The sequence below is a fragment of the Apteryx rowi genome, unplaced genomic scaffold, assembly GCF_003343035.1.
Source record: "Apteryx rowi isolate R43461 unplaced genomic scaffold, aptRow1 scaffold_23, whole genome shotgun sequence".
Taxonomy (NCBI): domain Eukaryota; kingdom Metazoa; phylum Chordata; class Aves; order Apterygiformes; family Apterygidae; genus Apteryx; species Apteryx rowi.
The window spans coordinates 4,061,199-4,080,657 of NW_020448641.1; the positions used below are offsets into that span (position 1 = coordinate 4,061,199).

At 42.9% G+C, this 19,459-nt stretch overlaps 2 protein-coding genes across 4 annotated transcripts in view; one reads left to right on the forward strand and one right to left on the reverse strand.

Annotated features, from left to right (window-relative positions):
- The window catches only part of CTBP2 (C-terminal binding protein 2), a 55,864-nt gene extending 49,142 nt beyond the window's left edge, over positions 1-6,722 (forward strand). The window contains exons 6-9 of the mRNA XM_026065694.1: positions 55-185; positions 320-447; positions 1,228-1,345; positions 3,842-6,722. Of these exons, the coding sequence (XP_025921479.1) occupies positions 55-185; positions 320-447; positions 1,228-1,345; positions 3,842-4,022 (558 nt within the window). The 3' untranslated portion in view covers positions 4,023-6,722. The remainder of the gene's footprint in view (positions 1-54; positions 186-319; positions 448-1,227; positions 1,346-3,841) is intronic.
- An 891-nt stretch (positions 6,723-7,613) lies between these two features.
- ZRANB1 (zinc finger RANBP2-type containing 1) overlaps positions 7,614-19,459 on the reverse strand; it is a 48,778-nt gene continuing 36,932 nt past the window's right edge. For all 3 annotated transcript variants that reach the window (XM_026065693.1, XM_026065691.1, XM_026065692.1), the window contains 4 exons: positions 17,652-17,772; positions 16,646-16,775; positions 11,531-11,760; positions 7,614-10,507 (listed from right to left, as the gene is read on the reverse strand). In XM_026065693.1, the coding sequence (XP_025921478.1) occupies positions 10,289-10,507; positions 11,531-11,760; positions 16,646-16,775; positions 17,652-17,772 (700 nt within the window). In that variant the 3' untranslated portion in view covers positions 7,614-10,288. The remainder of the gene's footprint in view (positions 10,508-11,530; positions 11,761-16,645; positions 16,776-17,651; positions 17,773-19,459) is intronic.

Below are 19,459 nucleotides of genomic sequence, written 5' to 3' on the forward strand. Positions count from 1 at the left end.
CGGGGCGCCGTGCCCGGCCCTCACGGTGCCGTCTCTCTCGCCGGCGGCCGCCAGATGAGGCAGGGCGCGTTCCTGGTGAACACGGCGCGCGGCGGGCTGGTGGACGAGAAGGCCTTAACCCAAGCGCTGAAGGAGGGGCGGATACGAGGGGCCGCGCTGGACGTGCACGAGTCGGAGCCGTTCAGGTAAAGCCCCGTCCCGCGCTGGCACGCCGCGCTTGCTCCTCCATAGCAGCGTCCACGCGGCTGCCCCATTTTTCTGCCGGTTTTTCCCCCTCTTCCTCAACACCGATTGATTTTTTTCCACCTGCCCCTTCTAGTTTTGCTCAAGGCCCGTTGAAAGACGCTCCCAATTTGATCTGTACTCCGCACACGGCTTGGTACAGCGAGCAGGCGTCGCTGGAGATGCGAGAGGCTGCTGCTACTGAAATACGGCGCGCCATCACAGGTAGGGAGGGACCGGCCGCCCCCGCGAAGCCGCCCGCGCTTGGCCGCGCGCCCGAGACGCTCGCGCCGCAGCTGCCTGTGACGCGGGGCGCTTTTCTGTCATTTGGGCGCCTTGTTTATAATCCCGTTTTCACGGGGGCCGAGGAGTTAGAGCTGCCCCTGAAATCAGGGGTCGTTCCTCTTTCCGCCTCCTCAGCCTGGCTGTCTGGAAAAAGCAGCGAGGCTGGGTTTTCCTGGCCTCGTTTTCGTTATGCTGCCCACACGTGGAGGGGGAAAAAAATGACTTCCCGCTTGGCAAGACCCTGCCTTTCCCAGCACTAAGCATTTGGGGAATTTTTTATTTTTTTTTAAATCAATGAGCAGCCCCGTGCCGGGCAGGAAGGGACAGTGGGGCAACAACTGCTGCCCCTTTTGATGGCGCTAACCCAAGAGCGCAGCAGAGTTGCTCTCAGAGAGCTTGCGAGCACCGCGATAGCGTTGTCGTATTCTAGGAAAAAGGTTGTTCTCTTGTCCCCAAAGTTCCCCCCCCCCCCCCGAGCAAGCTGCGTGCCCCAGCTTCATGCCCGCTGGCCCCAGCCGAGCCCAGGTTGCAGCGTTCCCGGGTGCAGGGACGCCCCAGTCTTGTCTCTAACCCTTCACCATGAGATAGATAGCCAAATTGTTTTTCTGAAACAAGGGGACTTTTTCCCCCCCTTTCCACCACTGGAAAAAATTGTAGCTTATCACAGAGCGCTAAAGCTATAGCTTGCCTGATGCATCCTTCCCTTGACTAATGCTGCAGGTCGCATCCCAGAAAGCCTAAGGAATTGCGTGAATAAGGAATTCTTTGTCACAACGGCTCCGTGGTCAGTACTAGATCAGCAAGCAATTCATCCAGAGCTCAATGGTGCCACGTACAGGTAAGCTGGCGCAAGGGCCCGGCTCGGCTCGGCTCAGCTCAGCGGAGGGGCCCTCGCGGAGGGGCTCTTTGGGCCTCCAGCCGCATGCGTGTGACCCCCCCCCACCCAGCACCCACCGCGTTTCCCACGTGCTCATCAGGAACCGGCGAGGTCGCCCTCCTCGTCATGGATTAACGAGCCAATATAAAACGCCAAACATCATAGGTGCATGTTACTGTGGCCTAATTTCCGCTAAATCCTGGAGATATTAGAGTTACTTATTGCTCCACTTCGGACAGCTCAGCACGGGCCAATGGGCGCCGGCGGGTGCGCGGCCTCAGCTGGAGCGTGGGCAGCCTGCAAGGCGGCCAGGGATGCCCGCTTGGACCTGCGGGATTAAAAAAGCATCAAAACCTTGGGGAAAAGCCCTGGTCCTGCTCCGAAGCGTGCCGGCACCGCGGGCGCAAGCCTTGGCTTTCGTGCCTTGCCGCTGCCTCCGCGAGGTGCCCCGGCCCCAGGGCGGCTCGGTGGCTCTGTCCTCCAAAGCCCGGCAGAGCCCGGCCCCAGGAGACCGCGGAATAAGTGTAATTTGCCCTGCTCTTCCGAAGGAAGGTGGACTCGATCCAGCCCCATTTTCAGCCGCATCCTCTGGCTACGGGAGGGAAGAGGCAGCTCAACTTCAGAAAAGGGAAAGCTTAAAAATCTGGGGCAGAGCTTTAAAGGTATCGACACGCACGCGTGATTTAAAACCGCAGGCTCGTATTTGACTTTTCAGAAAGCGTCGAGGACAGTTCCTTACCAAATGCCTCACGAGATTAATCTCGTCAAAAGAGAAAAATCTCTTCTCCTGGCTTAACAACTGGCAGAAGGTGCGAAAGGAAGCCAGGCCGGGCGGCTGCGCGGGGCAGCGGGCCCAGGCGTCCCGCCGGAGACCTGCGGGCAGCCGCCGCGGTCACGCACCACCTCTGCACGCGGAGCAAATTCTGCCCTAGGGTTCACAGAAAACGCCACGGAAACGGGTTCAGAAAGGGTCGGCTGGGCTCCCGGCCGCTATGGCCGCTAACGCTATTAAACACAACCGCTCGGATGCTCGCTCTGGTGACCTGCACCCCCAGCTCTCAGCTGAATGAGCTGCAAAAAAGGGAAAAAAAAAAAAAAAAAAAACACCCACCAAAACAAGCAAACCCAAACCTCTGCGAGAGAGAGAGGAATACTTGCTGTTTTACCTTCCTCTTGCACTAGCTTCTGGAGTCCGATGGTGGCTGCTGTGCTAGCAGCACCTTTGGTTCGTGCTATGGGAAATTGTTTTGTGCCTACGTACTTCCAGGATACTAAAAAGCTGCCTCACCTTGTAGGCATCAAACACGGCACTTTTAGAAAAGCACTCCCAAAGCGCGAGCGGTTCCTGTTCAAATAGCTTCAAACAGGCGATAGCTGACAGGAACCTTCCGCTTCAGGCATTAGGGCTTCATTTGCAGTGAATCCAGGTCTTGCAGGTAATAGTGGCCCGGACCCAGGGGATTTATGCTTGGTGCTACCTACCTACTGCAGGATCAGGGCCAGGATCCTTCAGGGCCTGTACACAGCTGGCAAAACAGAATGTGACATTTTCCTGCAAGAAAAAATCTATGTATCTGGCCATTACGCATTTATTGTACCTGCTGCTTTCCTTCAGCAACTGATTTGAAAAATTATCTGCGTTTGAAAATTATTATTCATCTCCTTATGCAGCTGAGGCACCAGAAGTTGTTACTGGTGCTTACGGCATCATGGCTCTGTGCTCTTGGCGTTCAGAGAACAGTCCCAACCTTCGGCAAACAGTGCTGCAAAGGCTGACAACAGTCTGAGCGCATGTAAAATAAAATAAATAGAGCCTGCATCGTCATCTTCAGCTCTTCTCTGTCACTGGAGGTTTGGGTGGTTGGGGTTTTTTTGGTACATGTATGAAAAAGTGATCTATATAAATAAAACCACCTTCCTTTCCCTTTTAAAGCATAAACCACATTGGCTCATCAAGTACTGCAGGCAAAGGATTTCTTCTTTAGCCAAAGCTTGCTTTTGTTTAAAACTTATATATTTTTTTCATATATATATATATATATATATATATATGCAAAGTATCTGCAGTGCCTTTGCTTGCAAATCACTACTTTGAGCTTTGGCATTAAGCCTACCATGGTGCTTATTTCAAATTATTCTTAATGTAACAAATGCATTTTTTAAGACTAGTGTCACCATTTATTGCCATGACTGTTCATACCTCTACACAACTGGAAATATTGAGACGCTGCCAAGAGGGCAGGGAGGGAGGAGGGGGTCGTGCACGTTGGACGAAGAAGAGCGATGTTGACCCACAGCAGCGTTAGTTTAACTTTATCCTTTGTAACTTAAAGGAATAAACAGGCCAAGGGTAGTGGAGGAGCAGGACACCGTTGCTCCCGTTTCCTCCAAAGTCTCCGAAGCGGCTGTCGGGGCGATGCTCTGCGCCACTGAGCGCTGGCTCTCTCTCCCCCGCAGGTACCCGCCTGGCATGGTCAGCGTCGCCCCAGGAGGAATACCAGCAGCCATGGAGGGCATCATTCCCGGCGGCATCCCTGTTACTCACAATCTTCCAACCGTGGCACATCCTTCCCAAGCTCCATCGCCTAACCAGCCCACAAAACACGGGGACAACAGGGAACACCCCAACGAGCAATAGCAGATAACTTAAAAAATAATAAAAAAAAATCGTTCAATAAACTTGGGACCAAGAGACATTGGAAAGGAAGTTATACATGAACTTAAAATTTGATACAAAATTTGTAATGTTGATTTTGGACAGATGCATCATTGATGTTCCAGTGTTAACGACAAAGTGATAGCAGTCAAGACTGGGGAGAAGCCCTGAAGAAGTCATCTGCTTGCTGAAGCGCTGAAAACTAGGATGTGATACATTAATGATCAACTTCTGTTATTGTGTGTTAAGTTTCCTTCATCTGTGCATCAATCACATGAATTAAAAAATAGATTTTTCCCTCAATTCCTTGGGAAGAACAGGGCTTCTGCACCTGTTTTCAAATAATTGCATTAAGCAATCCTTACAGAGTTAACTTAGAAATTTAAGAGGAAACCATTATGTGGCTTCAGCCCTTTCCTTACTCTTGTATCTGGTTACCTCTTCTAACGAGAGGCATCAATACTGGCTTAGAATGGAAGAAGAAAAAACAACCTTTTTTTTTTTTTCTTTTTTTTTTTGCAGTCTCACAGGGCCAGTGACATGTAACAGAAGTTCTCCCGCTGGGTTTAAGGCAAAGCCATTGCAGCCGGGAAGCTTAGAGCAGGGAGGGCGGCAAAGGCTCCCGGCACCGGCTGCCGCCCTCCCAAACTAGCGAGAAACAAACTGCCCGGCTCCCCTCTGCCCCCGACCCTCCGTACGAGCAGCTGTGCATGCGCTCGCGCCCTCCAACGGGGCAAGGAAAGAAAAAAGGAAAAAAAAAAAAAGTATTAAATTTCACACACTATTTGTACTCAGATGTATTTTCTCAGTTTTAAATCTGCAGCTATTTTATCAAGTGGAAAAAGTCTTGAGCTGGAAAGGGTTCAAGAATAATGTTGCATTTCCTTATGTCTCAGGAAACACTTTTTATGGTAACTTGTCAGACTGTCTATGAACAAAACCCACTTTTTTAGACATTGATAAAGTCTTCTTTTCTTCACGTGATATTTTATACAAGAACACTTCAAAATGTGTTATTAGATGTGACTGATTTTAACAAATCCTATTAGATTTGTATCAACTAGTTACATGTTATATTCATAGTCTTTTGTGAATCATCGCCTTTTTGTTTTTAAAAAGATGGCCTATTTTGAGCCTTTGTATGGGTACATTCCTGTTTCTGTGACAAAAAAGCTTAAGCTGTCCCAAACAGAAAAAAAAACCAATGGCTATCGGAAGTATGTTTTGTTTTAGTGTGTTACCGTTATTGTATTTGTTTATTGTAAAGGTGGACATTTAGCGTTCAGTGCAGTTTTCAATAAAAAGTGATAAAATTTCTATAATTTCTGAAAGGCAAGAGCTCTCACTGCAGTTTCAATACCGCTCCACGCTGCGGCCCCCGAGAACGCGCGCTGCCCCGTAGAGGCGGCTCTGCTCCCGGCGGGCTCCTCCGAAGCCGGACACCATCGCGCCGGTGCCTCCAGCCTGGCTCCCGCACGGCTCCGACGCTCCAGCGGCGGACGGCACCACCTACCGTCGGGGCAACCATAACCCAGCGGGGACTTGCACCGCCGAGGACGCGGCCTCGGCCTCCGCCACCGCGCTCGGGGAAGCGCTGCAGGAACTCGGCTCAGCTCGCCGCTTCTGCGTCAGCTTTACGACTGCGCTGCCGAGGCGACGCTTGCCGACTCTGGTTTCCTACTCTGGACCTTCTGGTGGTGCTATCCGTAAGCAAAAAGTATCACTATAAATATATTTATGATTTGCTAACATTTAGAATCGGGTGGAACATCATTTGCAGCCTACACAGAAGGGATCAGTATGGTTGCCATTAAGCGAGGAATAGTTGCCTTCCTAAGCAGTCAAACATTTTTGTAAATACTCAAGAAGTTAGAGGCATTAACAAATTGCTAGAGAACAAAGCTGAAAACAGGCTCAAGAGGCGCTAGCAGCTTCAAGCCTCACGAGCCTCTTGCCTGAGGCTGTTTTGTTTCCACCCTGTCTTTTAAATTGCATTAAGAGTGCCAGCATCCACCTCATTAGATGGGGCAAAGAACATGGTCTGGAAAGGGACTTTAAAAAAAAAAAAAAGCTGAAACCAAAAAGTGTCTAGGTTACAAAACTCTGTATTTTTTTTTGTTTGCTTTAAATTAAACTGAAAACTAGTTACCAGCTTCAAACATGTTTAAAAAAAAAAAGAGGTCACATTTCATAGACAAGTGACCAGTCTTTGTCAATGATCAACATAGCACAGCAGTGATTATCCATAAACACCAGGAGAAACCAGGAGGATAAAACAGGTTAGTTACAAAGAAGATATTTGGGAAACATTGAAATGACGGTAAAAACCAAGAGAAAACATTTAATTCATGTTAAGGTTTAGAATTACTTTAAAAATAAACTAGCTCTGGTACTTTCATTTGTTTTCAAATAAGCAGGCGCATTGCGGACGGGTGCAAACCCTTTCCTGCGGAAGAGGCTCTGTGCCGGGGGCTCCTCGTGCATCCATGGCCAGCAGCGGACTCTGCACCAGGAGCGGCAGAGGCCCGGCCCAAACCTCAGAGCGGCAAATGCTGTATTTCTCATCCCGCACCCCAAACCCACCCTCCGGAAAACCCCAAACCCCAGGGGCAAAGGTAGGCAGATAGCTTTCGACTAAAGTGCTACAAGTTCAACAAGAGGAAAAAAAAAAAAAAAAAAAAAGGAAAAAAAAGAGATTCAAGGATTGCAGACTAAAGTAAGCATTTTAGTAACAGACTGCAGTTTTGAAAGTTACCCTCCACTTTTGGGTTTCAAGTGTCTGTAGTGCAAACACCAGCAAAATATGCAAAGAGATTACATGGAAGCGGAAAGGGAAGAGCATCACCGCAGTTCAGGTACCCGGACGCAGCGTGAAGCAGTCTGCTGCGCCTTCCCGGTGGAAGGTTCCTGCACGAGGAAACAGCAGATAAATAGTTGCTGCTCGAGATTTGTGCCTGTTACTTGCTGACAGGGAGCCATACTGCTGTTTTCACACTCGCGAAAGGCAGACAGGAGCCTTTCCATTGATCGAGGATGTCAGAGGAGTTTGAAACGAGCAGCTTGAAGGCGACAGACACTAAATAAAACCAAAAAAAAAAAAAAGGGGGGGTGAAGGAAAGTTACTGAACAAAAGGAGGTGGAGGGGAGAAGAAATTAAATAAGGGTCTCTAAATGCAAGCAAAGCTGCTTTGCTAATGGAGTAAACACATTCTAATAATACTTGCCATAAGCCATGCAGCAGAACTCTGGAAGAATCCAGAATTACTAAGTTTTAATATATTAAAAGAAACAGATTTTTTTCACTGAGGAATTCATAAATAAACTAGAAAAATGACCAGATGTAAAGGAGGTAGCAACGAAAAGCCAAGTTCTGTGCTAGGAAAGAATGTGCTACTGCGAGCAAAAATATAGGGAAAATAATATCAGGAAAACAACTTTTATATGTACTTGGCTTAGAGAGCAGAACTTGCCAACAAGCTGCAAGGTAGCATTTGCAAATTAGCATCAGTATTTGTAAACCTTCAAGTATGTAATTCAAGGAGAGTACCCATTAACATACACTGACTACTGTGCTAGCACAAAGCAAGGGTTTGCAGCTCTTTAATCTACAGGTACATGAGGTTTGGATCACTTTGATTTTGAAGAGAGACACTTCGCCAGCTCCGAAACGCCCGGCGAAGCTCATTAACCTGAACATACCATTTTACAGCACATCAGAACAAAACAGTAACGAGTGAGAAAGCCCAAAAGCTCTGAAGTACCAGGACTGTCCTCTCCCACCAGAACTAGCTGGGTATCAGAGAGCACGGTGCATGCTTTTTAAGAACAGCAGTAACTGCACGGTAACTTCCACTTGCTCTGTAAAGAGTTTGCCGGGGACGGGGGTAAGGCGACCACAACGCAGGCTGCCCAGGTAGCGCGCTAGGAGAGCGGGAACGGCGTGCTGCTCTTAGGAGGGTTTGACTCAAGGTAGATTTTCACATTGGTTTCTCTCCCCATTTTACAAGGAAGCTTTACTTCCTTAAACGGAACATTCCTGCAAATCCAGAGGGGCGGGGGGCCGGGATGAAGCTTTGCACAAGGTTTTGCACGTCCCTTGAAGTAGCCTGCTGAAGGTAGGAGCCCATCTTTCGTCTATTTAAACGGACGTCCGCATCGGGAAGTTAGCCCTGGGCAAGCCGGGATGTGAATTTGCAGCGATCTGGTCATTGCACGTGTAGTTCCTCTGCTGGGATGCTCAGCCCTGAACTAAAAGGACCTTCCAAAAGCGTACTCGGTTACACCACGTCAGAAGAACAACAGCCACCCAAGCGGACAGTGCAGACCAGCTCATATAATGTAAACTCTCATCCCGGCTTACTCTGCATTTGCTTCCCCGACAGAAATTCTTTTAAGTCATCATCTAGACAAGGTATACAAGGATTTCACTGCAAGGTAAGAAGAAATCGGAATAAGGACAAAAAAAAAGTATCAGTTTAGAAAGCAAACTTGGAACAGGACTATATGCTTGTAAGGAACCTCTTCAGTATCTGCGATTTGCCTATTTAATTCAGGTAAATCATACGTATATTGCAGATAAACATGCATTCTTTTACCTGAAAATTTGCGCATGCACCAATCGGAGGAGAGCTAATGGCCAAAAACGTGAAAACATTTCATAATAAACCTCAGTGGAATCTGTGATGGGGAAATCGCTAAGTCAATACAGTACTTCATTATTTCTATACTTTTGGTGTTGTCACCAAGTTTATGTAGGAGTTGTGCACGTTTCAACACCATCTAAGCAGCATTTGGAAGAAAAAAGCAGCAAGTTCCTCAGGGTTTCCATAGCTCTGAACTACATAAAAATATGTGCTATGGGGCTTCTTTCCAAATTCTAATTAAAACAATTTCATCTACTGCAGAATTCCTTATTCAACCACCACACCATCAAAAGTGCTTTTCAAGACAACCTGAATTGCACTGTATACTTAAAAATTGGCATTAACCTTTAGTGTTTAAGTGAGACTTTAGATAAACTTTATCCATTACAGGTTACATGGCTAAAGTTATCAAATATAATAAAATTTCTACTGGAGAATATACTCTGAACTTACAATCTTAGGAACTTACATAAGTTTAAGTATGGCCACATCAATCAACATGCAAGAAATTCCCAGGTTTACATACTGAGAAATATATAACACAGTGCTTGTAAAAACAACTTTAGCATAGATTCTTTGTTTTAAATTAGGACTGCCATGTGTTTTCTCACTAGATTTAATGACCAAGGAGCAACCCTTTAAAAAGGTGTTTTTTCATTTGCAGCAATGTTTAACTTGATGAAAGAATAAATGATAAAATGATAGTTTGTATCACAGCAAGACTGAGTTTGGACAATCTGAAATTCTCAATCATGTCTGAGTTCTTGAATTTCACACAATTTTTTTTAGTATATGCTCACTGCACTAAAACCCTTATATTTTAGGTCACTTCTCTGAATAAATATTCTTAAGCATATTGAAGGAATCTATTAACTATTAGAAAGAAAAAAAACACATAAAATATTTTTTCAGGAAACAGATCATTTCACTCAATGAAAAATTTAGCTTCTCTTCCAGTTTGTTCCATAGATATTAGATTTTATTATAATGGGCACAGCAGTAACTAAAATATTAGTAAAATAATGAAAGTATTTTTACTTACGACTTGCTGTGGATATTTTGTGCAAACAAAAAAACCTCACAATCTGACTTGGGCACTAGTGAGATTTCACATAAAAGGGCTTTCCACGGAAACGTGTCAGAGTATCTAAAAGATGATGTAGAATACCAAGTTCTACTGTAAAAGAATCTCAAAGGGAACAGATATCCATCTAACATGTGCTTTCGTAAGTGCCCTTAGTTGAAAAATTTCTTCGCAATAATTAAGATGCTGGTATACTTTTCCTATTACACAACCTCTTACACAACCACATGCGGTACATTTATAGACAGATTTACAATCAGAAAGAAAAATGTTTTTTTTCTGTCTTGATAATAAAATTAGCTGTTTTTTTGTTTCTTTTTGTTTTTGTACAAACTGTAGTCCAGCCCATTTAGCTCTCTTCACGCAGCAGATGAGCTTCTAGATTCTCCCCATGCCGCTCAGAAAAATCCTTTACAGCACGTTTCTTCTAGAATTAGGTCGTTGCGCAACGAACTGCTATAGCACAATGCTAACTCCGGGTCAGACACTATGCGCTGGTAATTTTCTTTTCAATCCCATCATCATTCATCGTCATCATCCTCATCTTCCTCACCATCGGAAAGGGATGTACAAGGGCGGATCTGTCGGTAGCGATCAAGCCACTTCTCCACCATCTGGGTGACCAGAGGATGGTTGCGCCTACGAGAGCTCTTCTGCATAGCAACGAGAACTCCTCCTTCGGTCACGCAGCAGTCCAGCCACTCCCGAAGCAGCTTTTCTTGCTGCTCTTCATTACCTATCTTTGGGAGAGAAAAGAAAAAAAAGAAAAAAAAAAAGTCAGAACGAGGACTGAAACGTCACCGGCAAGTTTAAAGCAGCCGCCTGTGACATTGTGATACACCTAGGTAATATGGGTCCTTTCCCAAGCGGACAGCACTAGCATACTGCTTCACAGTAGCTGACAGTCTACAAAAAATATCATTAAAAGCCAAACTGATGTGCACTGTGTTTTCAACCAAAAATTGGAAAGCTTCAGAATTATTCTTCCCCTCTAAGTTTTTCAAAATACTTCCAATATAGTCTTCCCACATATCAATTACTTGTAAGCAACTGATTATTCGTAGTAGGCACTGCATAAGGAGGATGGGTCTTGTAAGAACCTTCTGGCTTTACAAAGCGGTTTTTAGGAGTCTAGCAGTACTTAACACAAAACATTTCCTTTTCTGAGACATGATTAATGCTGTGGCTTGCTGAAAAATACTCCTCTCTGAACTTGCAGTCCGTACTTTTCCTCCTTCATCTACAGGATGGCTGCTTTACACAATGGTTTCGAGTTTTCAGAATTGAAAAGCCATAAGATTTTCCACTCCTCCTCTCCCTTCGCCCACATATAAACCTTACTGAAGTGGTTCTCTGTCATTATCAGAGTTATTAAAGAAGAAACGAGCAAAGTTTCATCAGAAGAATTAAAAAAAAAAAAAAAGCAGAGCGTGCTGCAAATACTGGCCAGTATTTATGTTACATCCATAAAAGAAAGACTGATTTCAGCCTGGCATTAAAATCAGAATCCTTATTTCTAGGTCCTTTTCAAGGTACATCTTTATTCACATGTATAGAGCATTTAATTTCAGCTTACAAGCTTATAAATAAGCACCAAATATGTCAGAAAATATCTTTCAGATACCAGCTCAGGTGACAGGGAAGGGACCAGCATATTCCTTTATAATTCTTAGAAATGCAAATACATACAGAGATACAGAGATTGCTCTGACCACAGCTTAGAAGCAGCTGTGCAAACCATCAGCTATGAAAATTTTTCTTACCTCTTGAGCAGAAAGGAAGTGAATGTGCAATAGTTTCCTCTCACTATCAACCAATGGTAAAAAAGTAACAGTAACATCATCGTCAGTGTTCAAGTTAGCACCAGCACCTCGATTGCCATAACCATCGTTCTCCATGGCAACCAGAGCAGAGAAATGGCCCCTTGTGTAGCCCAGAGCAATCGGACTTTTCCAACAAAAACTCTGTTCCCATAACAAAGGCAAATATACACCTACAAGAAATTAAAACAAAGGATAAGGCTCAGAACGCTGATCTTCAATAATGAAGCATTTTGATACAAAATAGCAGTTTGTTGCTGTTGGCTAAACGCAGTAACACCAGGATGTTCCAAGCATTTAACACACACTTGGTTTGATCTACACTAATATGGGTCGCACCTTTCAGCGCAGCTCATTATCTCTGGGTTAGATCATGAGATTAGTAAAGTATATCTGCAGCTGTACAAGTTTAGACAGAAATGGGATTGGAATTCCAACACTACCACATTATCAGTCCCCTAGAATCTATAATCTATAGTACAACAATTAATAAAAATAAGGCTTGAAAAACAGTCTTTCATATTTGGCAACTTTTCTAACAACCACCACCACCACCACCCCCCAAAAAAGCCACATACAGATTCTGCATCACAAAAAAAAGAAAAAAAAGCTACAGCTACATGTCTATTTTTACCAGAACCAAAAATTCTGCCATCTGCTTGCAAAATCTATCATTAAAAGAAACTTACTGCACCAAATACCATTCAATACCTAAGTATGTGTCCCACGTCAATCAGAGACGATTGGTCTTTTAAACTTCGCATTAATAGACTAAATTAAGTTGCAACAGTTATGCATACTGAGCTTACGCTATTCTGCTCAGATACAACAAACTAGTGACGTCGCAGGTTCTGAGAGAGACTGCAGTTTTTCTCCCTGCCATTTTTAGAAATAAAGGCAGTAATTTGCTTGAGGTGCAGCAAGCCTCAAAATAAAACTAGAACTCTTTTCTTCTAGGAACATAGTCCTTGGTGTGCTGCAAGAGAACTTGAGCAAAAGCATGCCTTACCTTGTGACAGTTTAAAAATAGCCATGCATAAACTTAAGTGCACATGTAGCATAGCAACCTTTCATAGTACAGTGCTGCCAGTAAGTTAGGAACAGACGCTGCAGCAAAACACAAAGCGCTTCATTTCTCCTGCAACATTCATGGGTACTGAAGGGCAACGTTAAAATGGAAATCTGAGGCAGGGGTGGTTTGTGGGGAGCTTGTTCAAGTTTAAAACCCATTTTCCTTTGCTGCCACAAAATTTAGTGAGAGCCACTGGTAAATATTTGTCCCCTTTTCCCACGTTCTTGAAATGGCAATCAAGAAATACCTTAATATTTTCCAGTTCTTTCAGATTAAGATTCACACAAGTTTTTACAAATATCTAGATTTGAGGACAAATCCACGTATCTTCTTAGCTTCCCCTTCCTCCCATCCTCCATTACGATTAAGTCTCACCATAATTCAATACTGAACACAAAATGAACTCGGTTTGAAAAAGAAAAAGATAGAGAACAAGGGGTAAGTGTTTCGAAAAGTTTCAAGCCTTTACATTTTGGCAAAGAAAGTTTATCCAAACATTTGGTCAAAATTCAAAGATATAAGAAAAATAACATGTCGGCAGGAATATGTCTTAGCATGTTAGGGTGTCTTAGCAGTATTAAAGTACTAATACGAAAAGCAAAAAAAGCAAGGACATTCAGCGATCGTTTCTGCCTCCGCCCGTACCAAGAGCAGAAACCCTCAGAGAGAAGTACTACGGAAACAGGTCCTCCATAATAACATACCACTCATTAAAGGACCACTCTCATCTCCACCCACCACCCCCCAAGCCATGCACGCTTCCATCTCCTCTCCTGTACCAGGAGTTTGGAAGATATTTTTGGATCAAATCCACGATTTTGTAAGGCTTCATTTCCTGGTCAACGGCAGTTCTGGAAGGACTCACTGACCCACCAACATGTACAGAGAGCACCACTGCCAGCACCCTCAGGGGGTCACCCCTTTCCTCCTCCCCCCCCCCCAAAAAAAACAACAAAAAATACCCTTTCCTCCAAATAATTCAGAGATGTAATAAAAGCTTCCACACACAAATAGCGCCAGCTCTTCAGAGGAGACTTCCATTAGAGAGCTGATGCCCTTCTGTCCCGGTCTGGTGCGTTTTAGCAGCAAGCACTATTCAGTGTTGTCAGGGCTGCAGAAGTCACTAGATAAGCAAAGGCTCTGACCTTCATGAGTGTCAATCATTTCATCTCGCAACGTACAACTCCTGCGCAACCCACGGGTACCTGCCCTGTTCAAAAACAGCTCCTCAGGAGCGCAACTAACCTCTTCGCCTCAACGTAATCTCTACATTAAAATTCGGCAACTTTCTGGAAGTGTTTACACCAACTTTTTCACGATTGGCCCGTTTATTTTAGTAACAAATGCCACACGAATAGTTTCCCCCCGACAGAACGCTGTATTACGCTTGTCCTCCTCCCTCAGCGTCCTGTGGTGAGCTCCAGGAGAAGAGCATTTCATGCAGTATCAGCAATAGCCCCAAGTGCTTGCAAGATTTGTAAAATGAGCTGGTCAGCAACTGCGAAGGTAGTTTGAAAAAAAAGTAGACACACCTGTAAGCCACAGAAAAGACAGACTATAGGCTTACACCTGTCCTGGAAGCCACCCACACCGGATTCAGTTTCTCAAATCCGATCTGATGATATTTGAGTCAGTCATCTTTTTTCCTGTTTAATTTTAAAAGCTGTATATTCATGCCACTAAGTGTATGCAGCTACACCGGGTGAATACTTAAGGCTGCATAAAATGGAACTTTCGCTGTCAAATCTTTAATGTTTAAAGAAGCGCTGACAGTCAACCGCATTCTAGGAAACGAAGAGGCTATCAGTCATGGGATTCCCAGCAGTTCTGGCAGGGCCGCCAGTCTGCAGCAAGGACTACCTAAAGAAAAAGGGTTATCACCAGGGAGAAGGTTACGGTTTGGGTGGTGGACAGGGGGTCCACACACTGCAGGGTGCTACAAATTTAATCACAGTGTTAAGCTATTTAAAAGCTCTGTTTTGGCAAGTGTGATCTTAAACACAGTCTAGTTGTTATAAAAGTGAATCACAAAACACGAAGCACTTCAAAGCTTCCCAGAAGCAAGCAGACCACTGAGCCTTCAGGTTAAATACAACACAGACTTGAAGTATCAGATTTGTACGTTACTAATAACTGTTCTTTCCCAGTCTATACTTTTATCACCTTAAATGAAATATAACATTTAACTACACAAAGCAGGTATTTCACCTGCTATCAACAACAACAAATAATCCTCATTCACCTTATAAAGGCTTTCGACTGCCCAAAACTTACAAGCCAAACAGCTTCTTAGATTTTTCTGAAGACTAAATACTTAAGTTCTACATTTGACATTAATTCTACAGCCTGGAGTTCTTTGATGTATTATGTGTTTGCCAACTTCCAAAGCTACTTTACTTTTTTTAAAATCACAGAAAGAGACTTCTAGACCTGTTTCAAGAAACTGTCTACTAAGCTATAATAAATAGTGATGTATAGACGGAAACAACTGTAGACTAGTAGACAAGCAGATATGCTTGAGGCCAGGAAGATGACCATGGGCAAAACGCACATGCCCTAGCACCCTGCAACACAGCTGCAGTTTCCCAACTCAACAATTCTTTCCTCATTCGTTCTGTTTACTGTTGAGCACATACAGATGCTCCCAATCCCCTCTGTTATTTTTTTTTTTTCTACAGACAGGGAAATATTAAAGTATTAGCATCTAACACACAGGCAAGTTGCCCAAATGCATATATTTGGCTTGCAAAATAGAATACACATCTCTAGAAATCCACAAGTACCAGTCTAAGCAAAACTGGACTGCAGTCACCTAAACAAAATAACATCTTCATATTTATCCTAACGATGGCTGGGCTGTTTGCCCAGAAGACTGAGAAACAGTCAGCAAGAACCTGAACAAGGTATGCAAAATTATAGTACTAGCTGAGAAATAGGTCAGTATTTACATCACATTAGTTGTAAACTGTGAATCACAAACATATCAGACAAATTAAAACTAGATCACGAAATTCAGTTTTGCAGAAAATGAGCTTTACATTATCAGTTGACCAATATTTTGTAATCACGCGTAATAAAGCTTCCTAATCTGATGCCTCAAACAATAAGCTATTGGCAGAGCATTTACGAGCAGCATTCCTTCCTTTTGAACCTCTATGGCATACAGTCAAGTCAGTTGCCAGCATTAATCAAGTACAAAAAAAGTAATAAAAATATTATTTCCTCTGTTCCAACTTTCTCATTCTCCACCCTCCCTTCCTTTCTCTACCTTTCTTTGCACACCCTCGCCTTGTGCTCCAAGGGTGACGGCTCTTCCCTGCTCTTGAGGGCTGCTTCACAAATCGAGTCCTACAGCGCTGCAGAAAGACCAGGCACGGTCCTGCGGCCTGAGAAAGCAGGAGAGCAGGGGCAGATCCTGCCGCCCCTCTGCTGAGGACCTATACCAACGTAAACGCTGTCTCACCTTTTGCCCGTCTCTCCCCCAGGCTTATGAAGCACACTGGACAACTTCCTTCAGGAAGCGCTAAATATAACTCAGTTTACAAAATGAATGTTTACAGTAGTTAATACTGTGACAAACAGAATTTCAAATTCTATCTTTTATTAAGCCTCCTGTATCTTAGAGCAGTACAAATCACAACTTTTGTTAAGTTTTCACTAAAAGAACATGTTAAACAAGTCACTGATTAAAAGCATGTTGAGTGGAGGGCAAAAATTCTTTTAGTATGGCTACACGTAGCATGCCAGCTATACATACCTTGTCCTTTAATTATCAAACTTCCTGTTTCTAAGAAAAGAAGAACTGGAAGTTTTGAGGGGTTTGTTTTGTTCTTTACAACAGTAAAAAAGATTTATGTACACAGTAATTCCATCTCCTTCAGGCTTACACATCACTCTCCTTTCAACCTCCTTTAAATTTATGGTCTATAGCTAAAACTTTCTCTAAACTAAACTTTAGTTTACAAGTTTAAAAACTAAAGGCTTACCTTGAAAACGGGTATATCCTAACGTTTCTCCTCGGAAACTCTTATAATATTTTACTCCATAAACTATAATTGGTCTTCTAAGAATATGTGCAAGTACAAAAATGTGTGTCTGCTCCAAACTTGCTCCAGGCTGTACCAAACACAAACAAGACAACACTTGAAACAGAACTTTATCATTCTTTACTTTTAAATTTGAAAACTATTCTCCAAGTTGAGGGAGAAAGACCTTTTAAGAGTAATCTAGCTTTGGTAGGGGAAATGAGAGACTGGAAGACTATTACATATCAGTTAGAGATAAGCACAAACATTTCAGCTTGCAGAAGAACTTAATCTGTTTATAATAATTCTTTGTCCTATCTCCCAGATTCAATCTACCATATTTCATTTTCTGGTTAGAAATGCAGCTCTGCATAATGTTTAAGTCTAAAAATAACTCACTCATCTGAGAAAAGTTAAGGTAAATACCTTTTAATGATAGGGAAACAGCACATCCAAGAATAGTTATGATAAAATAATGCCAAAATCATGCAAGTACTGTAAGGGAGGAGTTTAAAAATATTGCTATATTTGGAAGCTTATAGGAACATAACTTGTATTTTGGAAGGGAGTAGCAAAATGTCAGCTTGCTGAAGTTTTAATAGTTTCAGGTTACAAATTTGCAGGTATGTTCTTAGAGGTAAGAGGCAAAACATTAAGTAGACAATGGCGTATCAGTTTGTTCTACAGACTTGGCTGTGACACCGATAGAGCCAGACTCTTTTTAGCACCCTTGTACTGCTTAACAGTAAACTCAGAAATTACAGATTTTGAAATAAAATTTTACAACACAGTAGGAGGAGGCTACCCAATACTATCTTAAGATTGCTGGCTTAACAGGAATGTTTCCTGCTATAAGAAAAAATTCTTATTCATGAAAATTCTTATTCATTCCAAGTTTTGGAAATTTCTGTTCAAGGGGATTAAAATAACCTTTCTAACAGCAAGCTTACAAGCGAAGTTTTCTCACCTGACTCGCAAGAGAGAGTATGAATGCCCAGTCTTCCTGCCACTGTTCCTCTCGCAATGAGAAATGTAAACCAAAGCTCTGGGAATACCACGATTCCCATTCTTTCCAGCGTGTATAGAACCTAAAATATTAACAGCGAAAGAGTAAAGACATTAAAATATTTACTCAATCACATCTGATAGCAGTATTCAGCCCTTTGAAACCCTGTATCCCAACTTCTGTATTGAAGTGAGAACAAAGCATATGCCAAGAAAATTGATTTATTTATTTTTCTTTAATCTTCAGGAGACACAATTTGCTAAACCTCATCTAAGATATCACTTGGTATCCTCACGTTCACAGCAAAAATACTGTAATTGATAAAAGGTCCTAAAAGGCTCCTGGCTAGTTTGCTACATCTTGTAATAACTTTTTGAAGCCTTACTGAGCCTTATTTAAGTGTTGAGCTGTAGGGAACAAAACCAAGATCTTCTATTTTATGTAAGAAAAACTACTGATTCTTCTCACATAGACAATACAGGTGTTTTCTTCTTTGACCATATTATGAACCAATTAACTCCAGTGTGCTCGCATATCAACTTCAAATAGCATGTGCTTAACAAGCAGAATCTGGTTTCAATATCAGTTTTTGGAGGAAAGAGTATGGTAATTTCACATTATATGGAAGAGCTATAAAGCAGGATAGATAAGAATCAAATACAGAAAATGTGATTAATCAGATTTACACTCAAGGTTTTAAAGTCACTGGGTTTCTGTTTTTCTGTTTAAATTAAATTTTTTTGTATGCTAGTGTGCAGTCCCAGCGTTTCATCTTTTTTAATCAGTTACAAAGTAAAGTGATCAACATATTAAAAAGCAGATGCTGGCTTTTAAAATTTTAAAGTCAGTCCAGTCACTGCACTGTAGAAAGTCCTCAATTTAGTACTAATAACAAGGATTTACTAAAAAGTGTTAAGCCAAGTTTTAAACAATGGACTTCACTGCAACTGCAAAGAACATGTTCAGCTTATTAAGAAAAAGTCACTGAAATGAACTAGTTCAACCAAATTCCAAGAAGGGTAACACAGTGTGAGGGGGAAACCTTTCCTAATTTTTCAGTAAAGATGTAATCATCCTAAAATCTGGGTGGATATGACAGCTATTACCTAGCAGGGTGCTTTTGCCAGTTACAGCCAAAACCATTGACTCACCTCAAAGAACTATTATTAAGACATATTTTGATAGGCTTATGTGCTTACTCACAGCAAAGCATCTACAGGGAGTCTTCTGGCTCTGTCTATATTCTGGTTTCTCTCCAAACCCATGAACTGCTTCCATCTTTACACCTCTTTTCCCCCAGGTTCTCTAACTGAACACCTAGTGCTATTTGAATTGCCAGTTCTCCTGAAAGAAGTTTAATCAGATGCAGTTTAAAAAAAAAAAAAAAAAAAGAGAAGATGTTCGCCTTAGACCCTAAGAAGTTTTTCTTTGCATTAGTTGGCCCTAGAGAGAGTTATCTGCAAATGTTCCTGGGAGGCTATTTTGATAGCTTCAGACAGAGAAGTCAAGGCCTCAAGACTCTGAGCTCATTTAAAACAAACTTTTCAGTGTAACACAAGAGGACTGCATGGATGCCTAAGAAAATTCTGAAAGCCGACTTATGGCATGCCCGTTCTCCACTGAAGGCTAACAGCAGAGTAAGAAGAGGGGCAAATCCAAATATGCTGTAGGGGGAAGAGAGAGAAAGAGAGAGAGAAAGAGAGAGAGAAAGAGAGAGAGAAAGAGAGAGAGAAAGAGAGAGAGAAAGAGAGAGAGAAAGAGAGAGAGAA